The following is a 14076-nucleotide window of genomic DNA, read 5'->3' on the forward strand; positions in this document are numbered from 1 at the left end:
GCTGGTGAATCATTACTGGATTTGAGGACAGACTATTCATAGGAGCCAGGTGAGCCAAATACATCTGCAAAATCATTCTAAGCCTTCTTTTGACAAGCAACTTTGCCCATTCATCTAGCTCACCACCAGTAGCTTTAACTATCTCTCCCTTCCCTATGTCATTATTACAGTGCCCAGTAGAAACTAAAGTATACCGGGGACATTTTGCAAACTCCTTTAAGACACCTGCACAGCAGTGAAACCACCACCACAGTCTGTGGGCCTGGCACCCCTGAAAAAGGCTGGGTGACCCTGACTCCCTCAGGCCTAGTTATAATACAAATACTCAGTTCTTAGACACAGAAGTCTTGGCAAACACTGGGGTAAGCGTGGCCAACACACACACCTTTACCAGTGATGTGTCAGAAAAAGGCCTGGTGCTGGCTCCTATGGCTCACAGAGCCAGTGTTGGGAGGGAGGCTACTGCTTCTAAGCTGGCCACTCAGATGGAGCCTGAAGTATAGAGGCACACAGGACAAGGGTTCCTGCTTTCAACTGTGCTGGCTGCCTTGGGGACCCTGCCAACAATACAACGGACCATCCTCCTTGAAAACTCCACCTCCCAGAACCTGAAGGAAATATGGGTGTGGTCTTTTGACCATTTCAGTGACCAAAGTTCTATCTTCTGAGATAGTCATTTTATGCCGAAAGCCAGTTAAGTGACCACTTTAAGAGTCAAACTCTTAATTACAAACATTAGTAGAAAGTTCAAAGTGTACACTCAAATGGGAAACGAGTGATATGGAAGCAAAGTTCAATTTCATGTAACTATTTTTATTTTAGTGGATTCCGAAGTGTGGGTTGGATTGCTACTGAATAGTGAGAGATGGGAGCTTACCCCACTGTACAAGCTGAAGGACAAACTAGCATTTTGCCAGCTGACCCCTCACAGGCCTCCTAACAGTGAACTTCTGGCAGGTGAGAGGGAACAAATGCACACGAGTACACCATCACACTCCAACTAATGATGTGGCCTCAAGAAATACGATGTCAGAATGAATTCTTTATAGTCTCAGCACAAGACTGATTAAAGTACCTTTTAAGGTTTTGTTTGGTTTTCTTTTCAAATAATATTTCCTGAAATTAACTTTCCTAACAGAAGTGGAATTAATGGAGTTCTCACATTAAGTGCTTCAACTTACCATCACTGAATTCTTTTTTTTGAGACAGAGTCTCCTGCCATGTTACCCTTCTTACTACAGCTACCTTTTGGGTTTACTTATTAAAGAAAATAGAGACAGAGTCTCATTCTGTCACCTGGGCTAGAGTGCCATGGCGTCAGCCTAGCTACAGCAATCTCAAACTCCTGGGCTCAAACAATCCTGCCTCAGCCTCCTGAGTAATTGGGACTATAGGTGTGTAACACCACACCCAGCTGATTTTTCCCAATTTTTTTTTTTTTTTTAGTTGCCCAGCTAACTTTTTCTATTTTTAGTAGAGATGGGGTCTCGCTCTTACTCAGGCTGGTCTTGAACTCCTGATCTCAAGCAATCCTCCTGTCTCGGCCTCTCAGAGTGCTACATCACTGAATTCTTGAGTTATGCTTAAATGGATGTATGTTTTCAGAAAACACAAACTGGAAAATTTAGGGATATTTAGATTATAACCCTGTGTTCATTTCACATGCCTTAGAAAAATTTAGTTCTTAAATAAACATTTGATAAAGAATAAATCAAACATAATCAGTGTCTTTCTTAATTAGGTCCCTATTTCCTCAATATTCTTTATATCATATAGAGATTATATTCACAAAGTATTTTCCAAGAGAAAAGGCAGTCTGTTCCCCGTAAGGACTCCCTGAGAACATCTATCCAAGGTCCGCTTGAAAAGCATATGAGAGCTGAGCATGGCAAACACACGAGCTCCAGCTGTGTACAGATCAGATGGTGCACACATGCATGTGTCTAGCATGAAACCACACATCTTTTATGAAATAGATGACTGATATCATGCTACAGTTTTCTTCTCTTACCTCTTGCTTTGCTGACTATGAGTTAACATGAGATTTCCATTTAATATTTATGGATCATCTTGCTTTTCTTTTATAAATAGTTTTAGAAGTGGGTAGGGATTGATTACAAGAGGATTTTCAGGCAGGGAAGGAGGACGACCAAGTGCCTTGAAAAGCTTTATGAAGAATAAGACTAAGAGAAAACCTGTAGGTCTGCAAAAACCCAGTGGAAAATTGTTCGAAAGAAGAAACAGAAGACACAAACTCTGGATTAAAAAAATGCTTGTGAAAGACTACAACGTGACCGGAGTTGACAAAACAAACACATAGGTCTTTCAAAGTACTGCCGTACAGACACATTCATGGTGAACTGCAATACCACTGTAACCATCAGTATGCTATTTCCTTGCACACCATTTGCACAAGTAAGAGGAGGAGGAAAGCACAGTGACATTCTTGACACCTTTCAAAGCAAGCTTTCAGAAATTTCGAAAGAACAAATTAAAAACGTAAAACAAAACACCCAGTCCTCAGAACTACCACTTCTGACTTTCGTGTTTCTGAGAAGAAGTGAACTTATAAAAGTGTTTTGTGGGTAGAAAACAAACAAAAAATCATCACATAACTCACCAAAATAACAAAGGCTGGACTGTTTGACCCATTAGCTTTAAAAGCACATTTTAAGGCCAACTTTAGAAAAATTAAAATAGTAATATAACTTAATTTTAGCAAATATAAATTACAATGACCATCTAGATATTCAAACAGCAAAACAGAACAAAATTTACATAAGTAAAAACTTTTCTAAAGTAAACAAATGTACAATACCAGAAATCAAAATTCACTAGGTTTACTGTGTGTTTTTAATCAGGCTCAGACTGAAATAAAAGTAGTCAATTTAAACCCCAACCTGGAAAGCCATCCCTGCTATGGTTGTGATTTCATCTTTTGAGCATCCCGTGACATTCATTTAGACAGAGGGCAACCGTCCATGTAAACAGCTCGACATATGGTCCCTGCTGTGGACCTGTGGCCAGTGAAGAACAGTCTGGGAGCAGCAGACATACAGGGAGCACTTAAACCTAAGAAAGCAACAGCGGCCTCTGACGCCTGGCTCAAGGCTTCCCATCGGAGGGCTCGGCGAGACTCTGGGGGGTGGAATTGGTGAAGGTGGAAAGCCATGAAGACATAGCTGTCTTTGCACTGGAAAAGGCTCCTCCGACTGACTGGCCTGGATGGAAAGGAGGGAAGAAACAAAAGGTCTTAACTTTTGTAAGGGACAGTGAAAGGCCAACACTAATCAATAAATGTTAATTCATTAGAACACACCAATATGTCAATAGTTACTAAAATACCATTTAAATTTCTAGTTTCAAAACAATCCCTTTCCAAGGGAATGTTTTATAGAAAATTGGATAATTTCTTGGGGTAGGAGCCTACCCCAAAGCATTCTGAAGGTATTCATCAAAATGTTTCTTTAATATCTACAGTGCTAGCAACACTGGCTGTGTTCCAGAGTTGTCTGTGGAGTTTAAAAAGTCAAACTTCTCTCTGTACTTTTTTTTTTTTTTTGGAGACAGAGTCTCACTCTGTTGCCCCTGCTAGAGTGCCATGGCATCAGTCTAGCTCACAACAACCTCAAACTCTTGGGCTCAAGCAATCCTCCTGTCTTAGCCTCCGAAGTAGCTGGGACTACAGGCGCCCACCACCACGCCCTGTTAAATTTTTTTTTTTCTATTTTTAGTAGAGATGGGGTCTTGCTCTTGCTCAGGGTGGTCTTGAACACCTGACCTCAAGCGATCCGCCCAGAATGCTAGGATTACAGGCATGAGCCACCGTGCCCAGCCTTTCTCTCTGTACTTTAACCACCTATAAAGGGAGAGGTTAGGCTATTGTAGGGAAATTTGATATTGTCATCTAAAAATAAGTTACACTGAACAAAGACATTGTTCAATGTCTCCTGCCTCAGCCTTCAGAGTAGCTGGGACTGCAGGCTCATATGCCAGGACACCTGGCTAATTTTTTCTTTTTTTTGTACAGGCGAGGTCTCAAACTCCTGGCCTCAATCCACTGTGCCTGGCTTCTGGGCTTCTGGGGCTTTTAAATTGTACTCAACTATACTTGAGACTAGTTTAAAAAAAAAAAAAAAAATTGTGCTCAACCAACTGTAGGTTAGTCAGCCTCTTTACTTTTATAACATATTGGTATGACAAGCAAATAGGGCAAAATGTAAATTGGTGAATCAGAGATAATTGGGAATTCCTCGTACTATTGCAATGTTTAAGTTCAAAATTATATCAAAATAAAATGTTAAATATATAGAAAAGATGGAACAAAGAATTTCCTGAGAATTTGATATGGAACAATCTTCAAAATATTTTAAGTGAAAAAAGCTAGGTGCAGAAGAGTACATACAGCATGCTATCATTTGTCTGACTTTGATATTAGGGTGATACTGGCCTCATCAAATAAGTTGAGGAGTATTACCTCATTTACTATTTTCTGAAAGATTTTTTGGTCAAATTAGTATTATTTCTTCCTTAAACATGTAACAGATTTCAAAGTGAAACCATCTGGGCTTGGATTAAACTAAAAACCTTGGTTGGCCAAGCATGGTGGCTCATGCCTATAATCCAACCACTTTGGGAGGCTGAGGTGGGGGATCACTTGAGGCCAGCAGTACAAGCCCAGTCTGGGCAACACAGTGAGACCCCACCTCTACAAAAAATACAAAAATTACCTGGGTGTGGTGGCATACGCCTACAGTTTCAACTACTCAGGAGGCCGACATGGGAGTAACGCTTGAGCCTAGGAGTTTGAGGCTGCAGTGAGCTGTGATCGCACCATTGTACTCAGCCTGGATGACAGAACAAGACCCTATCTCTAAACAAAAACTCTGTGGCAAGGTTTTAAATTTTGAATTCAATTTCTTTGATATAGGGCTATTCAGGTTTTCTATTTCTTATTGCACAGGTTTTAGTAATAGGAGTCTTCCAAATAATTTGTATATTTCATCTGTTTTGTCAAATTTGTTGGCATAAATTTACTGACAATATTCCCTTATTAGCTATACTTTTAATTTTCATAAGATCTACAGTGATTTCCCCTCTTAAAATCTCAGTATTGGTAATTTTTATCTTTTTCTCTTTATTGTTCTATAAAGGTTTTACAAATATTGTTGATCTTTAAAAAAAAAAAAACTGTTGGTTTCATTTGTTTTCTTTCTTGTGTAGTAGTACCTTAGAATGCAGCAGCTCCTAATATCTACTTTTTTATGAGTTTCTGCCATTTATAAAGAACTGTGGACAGCACAGGGAATGGGGGAAGAACTCTAATGAAGCTTGAATCCTGGTAACAGGACAGTGGCCTCATGAGAAACTGCTGTTACTCTCCTTTAGAGATGGTGAAATTTGCTGAACTTTTTTGATAATATCTGGTGCCATAAGAATTTTTAAACTGAACAAAAATTTTTAAAAATCTCTTGTATTATTACATGATGCATAGATCTCTACAACTTTATGTTTTTATCAATTACATACTGAGGATAGAAAATAGATGTGTTATGATTCCAATCTGTTCCTGGCTAAAGGCATGCCTTACCAACAGCTTTTCCTGTTTGTACAACATTCCGGCTGGTTGTGACCATGACGTTTCCAATTTTTTTGCCACGTTCACTGTTCTGAACAGAACTAAATAAAGGAAAGAAGTGTTAAGTACAATTTTTTAAAATCTCACACATGTACACACACATACACACAATAACCACTCTAAACCATCCCAAATTAGAATTACTGAGAAAAGAAACTAAATTATTCACTATTTGTGATGAATTAATTTATTAAGCCTTTAAACATGCCCATTTTCAGAATATACAAAAAGAACATATAGATAAATAAAAAAGTGGTGAAGACATAAGGATGTACAGTTAAATCTCCCTGACAATCATGGTTTGCTAAAAGTACTTCACCAAAATGAAAATGGCAAATCCTGTTATTAGTTCACACCATTCTCTGTGGAACAGCAGTGTTTTCACTTTGAAACACACACACTGCTGAGCCAGAGAATGTTATGCACATATTTGGTTACTATTTGAAGCACCAGTCTATCAAGTAGAGAAAAACAATTCCCAATTAGCAATGAAACATGGCATGAATTCAGACATAAGAATTTTCCCAGTATTTTCTCTAAGTACTTACTGTGAGAATCTTAACTTCATGTCTGATACTGAGTACTGGCCTTGAAATGGATGGCTGTAAAACAAAGTTTGAGCTTAAACTATTGAGTATTTCACCAACAAAATTGCAAAAAAGATTTATCACAAGAAAATATTAGTAAACCTCTCAGCAGTGACATAGCTGGTAATGCTCTGAATCTGTTATCAGGAAACTTTGATCACAGCTCCCCACTTGGAGCTATGAGATCCAAAAGAGATTACTTAACCCCTTTGAGCTTTAGTTTCCTCAGTTGTAAAACGGGTGCCGTGTGTGTGTGTGTGTGTGCGCACGCGCGTACACACAGAGGTTTGTTACTGCTACCCTGACATTCTAGTTTATTTGGTCTGGGGTGGGGCCCAAGCACCAACATTTTTTAAAAGCTCCCCAGGGCAGTTAAGGTGAGTCACTGGTTTAAGCCACGGTCATGGATTACACCTTGATCCTGGCCATCTCATAAATAGGCGGTACTGGTCATGCAAAGATTTGTGGCTGGATCAGCAAAATCCATACTTTCTGTTAGGAAAGCAGATAAAAAGCTGTTCTTAAAAATGGCAGTACCTTTATTTTTATAAAAAAGTATATTATTCTTACTTCTCTATTTCCGTTATATGAAAAGAAAAAAGTATATTTAAAAAATAATTAGGCAACTTAAACAGATAAAAAGGGAGGATCAATAAATATTCAAAATCTTCCATCAGGGGTCCCTTTGTCAAGGTCTAAAAACGAAAGTGACCCTAATGAAATCTACAGTTACTTATAAAATACTATTAATGGTTTTTCAAATGACAGAAAATGCTCTTCATAGGCTAAAGTAAGCATATTGACACTTCTTCCTTTTTCTGGATTCCTGAATCACAGAGTTAAAAATATTGACAGATCCCTTAATCATTCTCTATGTTCCTGGAATGGCTGTATTTAAGGGATGAAATATGCCTGCTGCTTTTTAAGTTAGAGTGCTGCCTTCTCTGATCTTTAGGAATTGAAGAAAGGGTTTCATAGATCTCAAAAATTACAATTAGTTTGAAATATTTCTAAATGATACCTTCTGATAACAATTGAAGTCTATCAATTCTTGTTTTGAATTTGGTGAAAATATTGAAAGTCTATCGGGTATTGAAGGAAACCAAAATATTTCACCCCAAAATATATCTCTGATATATTTCAGGGTGGCTATTTAGGGTGGCTGGGCACACAAGTATAGCTGAAAAGCTGTCTTTTGTTGGAGGCGATTTGCATCTATAGAAAAAAATCTGTATTTGATATAGAGGCCCTCTCTTGTCTGGATCTAAGAAAGAGCCTAACATCTTTAAAGGTCTGAAAGAAACATTTACCGTCTATTCTTTCTGAGGGCTGCTACCTATGAGGTTTCATCTATGTCACAAGACCACCTTTGCTAGCCAAGCCTCCTCCTCTCTTCCTCCATAACCTCTCTCTGATTTTCCACCATGACCTGTTTTTGGCCATGCTCAGAGCCCCATTCTTTCAGTAACCTCAAGGTGGTATAGAAGCTTCTATAACCCATTAGGAGGTTATGTTAATCACTCTGAGGTTCTCCTCTGTGCACATTAATAAATTTGTATGCCATTTGTCCTATATTAGTCTACATTTTGTCAGTTGATTTTTCAGCAAGTCTTTAGAGGGCGAAGGGCAAGTTTTCCCTTGGCCCTTACCTTATCATATCTGCATAATTTCCCTATGTATGTATTTCAGTTAACAGGTCTTTCCTCAGCCTTCTTTTCAACCTAAATAACTTCAATTTCTTCACACATTTTTCTAAGTACTATTTTATAATCCTTTAAAACTCATTTTAGTTAAGGCTGTTATGGACCTGCACTAAAATCTGTAGAGCTGGCTGAAGTTATAAGCACCAGATGCAGCAGTGGACAAGGATCTGAACAGGCCTCCCAGTGCAGAGTGGGGGTGGGGTTTGCACCTCAGATGGCCCTGCTGGCTGGCTGGACGGCCAACAGTCAAGGCAGACCTGCCTTCTGAGCACTGCCCTGGGAGTGCCACCCAGCAAAGCCGCTCACATCTGTTTCCCTTCAGCACACTTCAGAGTACAGACTTTGTAGTTAGTGAGGGAGAGTACTTTGAACTCTAGCCCTTTCATTTAATACTATTAAAATGGTTTTGCCTTTTAATTCTGTTTTTGCAACATTCAAATGGCAATACAGGTTTCTGTGATAGCCAAGTATGATGATTAAATTCACCAAAATCGGTGTTGAACCTAGTCATTTTTCTTGACAGATGATATAAAGCTTAACAGACATGTTACCCAAACCCTTGTGCACTCTTGGAGATGTCTTCCCAACGGAAGACATCTTGCAGATGTCTCTTGCAGATGTCTCCCAAGTAGCTAAGGCTTAGATATCTGGATTGTGTATATATGGGGAAGAGTGGGGTGGGGAGTGAGGGGTGGCAAGTATGCTTTCTAGCACCACTTAAATCACATTAGTAAAGTTAATCCTAGCCACAAAATAATACGGTAGTCAGTACAAAGTTGACTTCTATCCGTTTCTTGCCAAGAAGTAAAAGTCTAAAATTTAACAGTGTATGCTTTTATCATTAAAAAACCACATCATTTTAATCTGTTATAGAATAGAAGTTCCTAGGATACACAAATTTTATCAGTTGATCTCCGTAGAAACTGCTCTGTTGCATTCACACACAAATGCTACTGTTTCATAACAGCCCCAATCCACAGCATGTCTTTTATGCCCACATGGGATAAAGCCTTCATCCAGTCAGCATTTTGTATGGTAGCAGGTATTAAATTTTGCTGAATTTTAGAATCTAACATGAAAACTAGGTCTAACCACGTATCTAGAAGTCCAAATATTAACTTTAATTGGTTTTTCATACCTCATGTTCTAAAAGAACTTCCCAGTTTTAAACCAGTGGTATTTCCTTCTAGGTGTCTATCTTGTTGACTATTCTGTTAAAGTACAGCTCCAAGGAGAGGGAGAGAAGAACCATCACATACTGAGCATCACCGTGTGCCTGGGACTTCCTCTCCGAATCATATTGAGAGCTGGAGAAAAGTTAGTTCTTCCCCACAATGCCTTGTGCTTTTTATATAAGGAGTTTGAATATGGACACAGTTTTTTAGCTGCTTCCCTACATATGGGACCCTTTTGCCTTTTTATACCCTACTTAAGGAGACTCTTGAGGATACAATATCAAAGCTAAAATATTCTTTGTATTAGGCACATAGTAAACCAATCATTTATGTACTATCAATCTTCAGAGGATGTGCTTACTTCGGATTTATTTCTGCAAGTGCTGGATGCTTGTTGCTGTTCCATACCCTGTAGTTGTGAGTATTCTTCCATGCTGTAACGAAAGTTGTCCCATAGTCCGATAATATCTTTTCATTATCTGTCAAATAAATATTTGAAAGAAGTTGAGTAGGACTATAGCCATCGAGGGATGTGAAGATTAACCACCAAAAAGGGTAAAGGAATGGCTTTATCCCCCCACCCTCCCGTTTTGTTGGGGAGATAGCCTACCAGATGTCAGGCAACTTGGGTCTAGTTCCAGAAATCCTGTTAAGAAGCTATGTGGCCTTTGGCAAGTCACTTAATCACTCAGAACTTCATTTTCCTAACTGGAAAATAAGAGGGTTGAGCCAGATATTTTCCAAGGTTCCTTACAACTCCACAATATTTCCATGTTCTCCTTACCATAAATGAGGATAGCATTATTTATTAAATAAAAACTATAGGCTTGACAGTGAATAAACATTATAATTTATACATATGGAGTAGGCAATTAGGATTTCTATCTTTTCACAAATGTCATGTTTCTACAAAAGAAGATTATGAATACATGAATTGGTTTTATGAGCCACTATTTTCTCTTCTTTGGACTTTGTCTCACTATTTGGTAACTCATTCTTGAGTTTCTCAGCATTTCACTGTCAATGCTTAGAAGTTTTCAGCTTTATCAATAAAAGCTTCCATGCAGAATGTTTCCTCCACTTGGAAGAACAGAAATGGTATGGAGAACTGATGCAAATGCCTATTGCTTCATATATTAATTGCATATTGTTTGCCTTGAAGGTGAAATATAAGTACATTTTGTTGATGGAAAAAGAGGAGAAGGAGATACATAGTTCTATATGGAACATAAAAAAGTTCTTCTAAGAATATATTCCTTAAACAGTTGATTGGGCTGAATTTCCTCTCTTGACCTTGTTAAGAGTGTGGGCCTCAGCCAGATTGTTTGGGATTAAATCCCATTTTAGCCTCTTATCAGATGATGAGCAAGCTATTTAACTTTTTTGTGCCTCAGTTTCTCTACTATTTTTTTTTTTATTTTTTGAGACAGACTTGCTGTGTCGCCCCAGCTAGAGTGAAGTGGCATCCACATAGCTCACTGCAACCTCAAACTCCTGGGCTTGAATGATCATTCTGCCTCAGCCTCCTGAGTAGCTGGGACTACAGGTGTGTGCCACCATGCCCACCTAATTTTTGTATTTTTTGTAGAGACGGGGTCTCACTGTGTTGCCCAGACTGGTCTCATAATCCCGGCCTCAAGTGATCCCCCTGCCTTGGCCTTCCAGAGTGCTAGAATTACAGGCATGAGCCACCACATCTGGTCTCAGTTTCTCTTCTATAAAATGGGGATGACAAGGTATCTACCTCCAGGATTTTTGTGAAGATGAAATGAAATATTAGATGTAAAGTGCTCAGAACAGGTCCCTGTACATTTAAATGTTCCCCCCAAAATGTTAGCTACTATTCTTATTGAGTGCTCATAGCCTCCTGGGCAAATATTTTAAAAAGGTAAATTCATTACTCATGAAGCTACATGACAGTGGAGATTGGGGTTTTCTGTCTAGATTACTGAATGATTCTGGGTTGGAGGATTTAATTTTGGCATCTCAGCTGCTACCTTTGTAGCAGTGGCAGACATTTAAAAATACTCCATTAACAAATGAAGACTTGTTCCTTAGCTTTCCTTTCCAAATGAAGAACATCCCTGAAGCCTGGGGTTGGTTTGTTTATTTATTATTTTGGGTCTTTCGGTGAGGACCAGAAAACCTGCTAGACAAATTCTAAAAGACCTGTAACACTGAAGCCTGGGTTTAAAAGTCCATATACACTATGTGAAGAACTAACCTGGGAGGAGGACGTGGTGGTGGTGTTGATTTAAAAAATCAACTGACAAAACAATGTGAATGTGTTTAATGCCACTATGGAGCTGTACATTTAAAAATGATTAAGGTAAAATTTTATGCTATGTGTATTTCACTACAATTAAAAAACACAGTGGTTACAGATAATTGAAGAAAAGGAAAAACACAAGCTCAACATACTTTGAAGAACAACATCAACTCTACTGAATACCCGCCCAATGTCCAAGGTGGAAAGCTCATTGCAGAGCTCCATTTTCATTTTTTATATATTTTTTCCTAAGGGGAATGAGACAGGTTTAATATAGGAGTGAGTGCATGTTTACTTGCCCCATTTTAACCATTTAATAGGAATAATAACATTTCTTAGAATGGGATATAAATTTGAAGGTTTAATCACTTACAATGTAATTTTCAATGATTTCTATTTTTTATATCTCTTTTTGCCCTTTACGTATCTTAAAAACATGTAAGCAATATTTATAAATGGCTGCCAAAAACTGATACATGCTTCCACACAATGAAATACTAAGCAACCATGTAAAAGTGAGTGATATTCATGTTATGTTGATATGTTCATATTTCTATTATAAAGAAAAAGTTTCAGAAAACATGTATAAAGGGATCCATTTTTGTAAAAAAAAAAACTACCCCAAATACCATAAAACCAAAATATAAAACATATGCATAGAAAAAGATCTGGAGGGATATAAAGTACTCAAGATGTTAAGAGTGGTTATCCCTGTATGAGGGAGTAACTGGTAATTTTTCTATAATGAATATGTACTTCTTGTGCAATTCAAAACCTCATAAATGTCACAAAATGAAAAATTACAACAAAAAAGTGGCTGTGTGCTTTGTGTGGTTCCTTACCTAACTGCAGTGTGGCAGCCAGCAGGGCATGGATGTAGACTGCAAACTGGGCCCGGATCCATTCATCACCTCCCTCCCAGCCCGTGCCATCCAGGAAGACGTCATCCCGGTTCTCAGTCACGTGCCTCACTAGGTAATCTGCGAACCTTAGGTCTGCAGTGGTTGGGTTAAGCAGCTTCCTGAGTTCTGGATCATGGATCTGGATCAGAGCTTCTTCTACCTAGAGGGTACCCGGGTACAAGTCAGAGTCTGGGCATTCACGCAGATATCCATGCCACACTTTAAAGAGTAACTACTGGGAGGTTGGAGCTGGAAATAAAAAATACGAATAGTACCATTCTCAAAAGGTGAGTCTAAGAAAGAGACAGGTTTTTTACTCTGAAGTTTTTTTGCTATTTAAAAAATGCTCATTTTCTGTTTTTAAAAAACACATAAATACATAATTTTGAATTATGAAAATAATTCATGTAGATTGCAAATATTCTGGAAAATATAGAAATACATGTGCAGTAAAAATTACCTTTTTTTAATACCTTTTTTAAAATTAACTTAACAAGTATAATTCCTTAAAATGTTTTCTTTTAAGTACATAGATACCTTAAAATATTTTTATTATGTAACACCTGATATAAAAAAATTACATAACTTTCAAGTTAGTTTTGAAGTATAATAATAAAACACATATTCATGAACCCACTAACCAACTTCAGAACTAGAATGTAGCCCATAATGTTAAAGCAACCCTGTGTATCTTCCTGTCTTGGAAGGTATAAATATTTTTTATTCTTCAAAATTGGGATTGTAATAAATACACTTTTGAATTCTGGATTTTTCATTATATTATAACCATTTTCCCAAGAAGCATGTTTTGATACTTTCTATCAGAAACTACAAAAACCTTCGTGTGGCTGAAATTTCTTTTTTAAAAAAATTGTATCAAATGTAAAATTAAACAAATGATTTACATTTTTTATATATTGATGTCAAATATTTATTCCTAGCTTTCTTCTTCTTAATACGAGGAGCACATTAAACAGGCTAGAAGGATTTAAATTATTCAAACAATAAACACATTATAAAAAATCATTAGGTTGTGGTAGACCCATATTGTCCAGGTTGTAATCTTGGTTTACCCATTTATTGGTTGTTTGATATTGTGCAAGTCACTTAATCTCTCTGTTCCTTAGCCTCTGCCAGGTGTAAAATGTGGACAGTAACAGTACTACCTACTGGGCTGTTATAAGAATTAGATCAGTTACACTTGTACAATGTTCGGCATAGAACAGGAAATCATTATCATGACTATACCCTCACAATTACATTTAAGAAATGAAAAAAGGGACTAGCAGGGCCAAGTACACACACTCACACATAAACGTACTTCCACAATGGCATCACTGAGGTGCTTCTGTTGTCGAAAAAGGATGTTAGTAGCTCCAGCAACAAATCCCCGGACGGTGACATCTGAGAGAAGATGATGCTGCTGCAATGCCATGTAAGGCAAACACAGATATCCCTACGAATTACAAGAGTAATAGAAAATATTAGAAAAGTGAAAGGACACTTCTCTCTTTAAACCTAGAGAGGTAACAGTAGGAAAGAAAACTCCCATTCTTCCCTGCTCTATCTGTCCCTAAGTCAGCTCATCTTCAACTCAGTAAGATAATATTCCAGGGGAGTCTCCAGTTAATGATTAGCTAATCTTCTCCATGAATGGTCAAATCCTGGTTTAACACAATGGTTGTCTTACTTGATCACTTTGCTTTCAGTTCAGTTTAAAAGTCTCCATAGTAACTAATTAATTAGACTTTTTCATTTAGGAAATGAAGTATTAAGCTTATTAAAAACTACATGTTTTCATA

General features: G+C 37.8%; 1 protein-coding gene and 1 non-coding gene across 3 annotated transcripts in view; both read right to left on the reverse strand.

Annotated features, from left to right (window-relative positions):
* Positions 1-257: 257 nt before the first annotated feature.
* Positions 258-14076, reverse strand: part of AVL9 (AVL9 cell migration associated) — a 55579-nt gene continuing 41760 nt past the window's right edge. Inside the window, exons 11-16 of one of the 2 annotated variants that reach the window (XM_069461343.1) lie at positions 13596-13730; positions 12215-12434; positions 9465-9582; positions 6187-6240; positions 5591-5679; positions 258-3221 (exon numbers count right to left, since the gene is read on the reverse strand). In XM_069461343.1, coding sequence (XP_069317444.1) covers positions 3106-3221; positions 5591-5679; positions 6187-6240; positions 9465-9582; positions 12215-12434; positions 13596-13730 — 732 coding nt within the window. In that variant the 3' untranslated portion in view covers positions 258-3105. The remainder of the gene's footprint in view (positions 3222-5590; positions 5680-6186; positions 6241-9464; positions 9583-12214; positions 12435-13595; positions 13731-14076) is intronic. The other variant, XM_069461344.1, reaches the window with a different exon arrangement.
* LOC138377706 (U7 small nuclear RNA) lies at positions 11222-11283 on the reverse strand. The gene has a single exon (XR_011231862.1). It is a non-coding gene; the product is annotated as a U7 small nuclear RNA (small nuclear RNA).

Source organism: Eulemur rufifrons, chromosome 29 (genome assembly GCF_041146395.1).
Source record: "Eulemur rufifrons isolate Redbay chromosome 29, OSU_ERuf_1, whole genome shotgun sequence".
In the NCBI taxonomy this organism is placed as follows: Eukaryota; Metazoa; Chordata; class Mammalia; order Primates; family Lemuridae; genus Eulemur; species Eulemur rufifrons.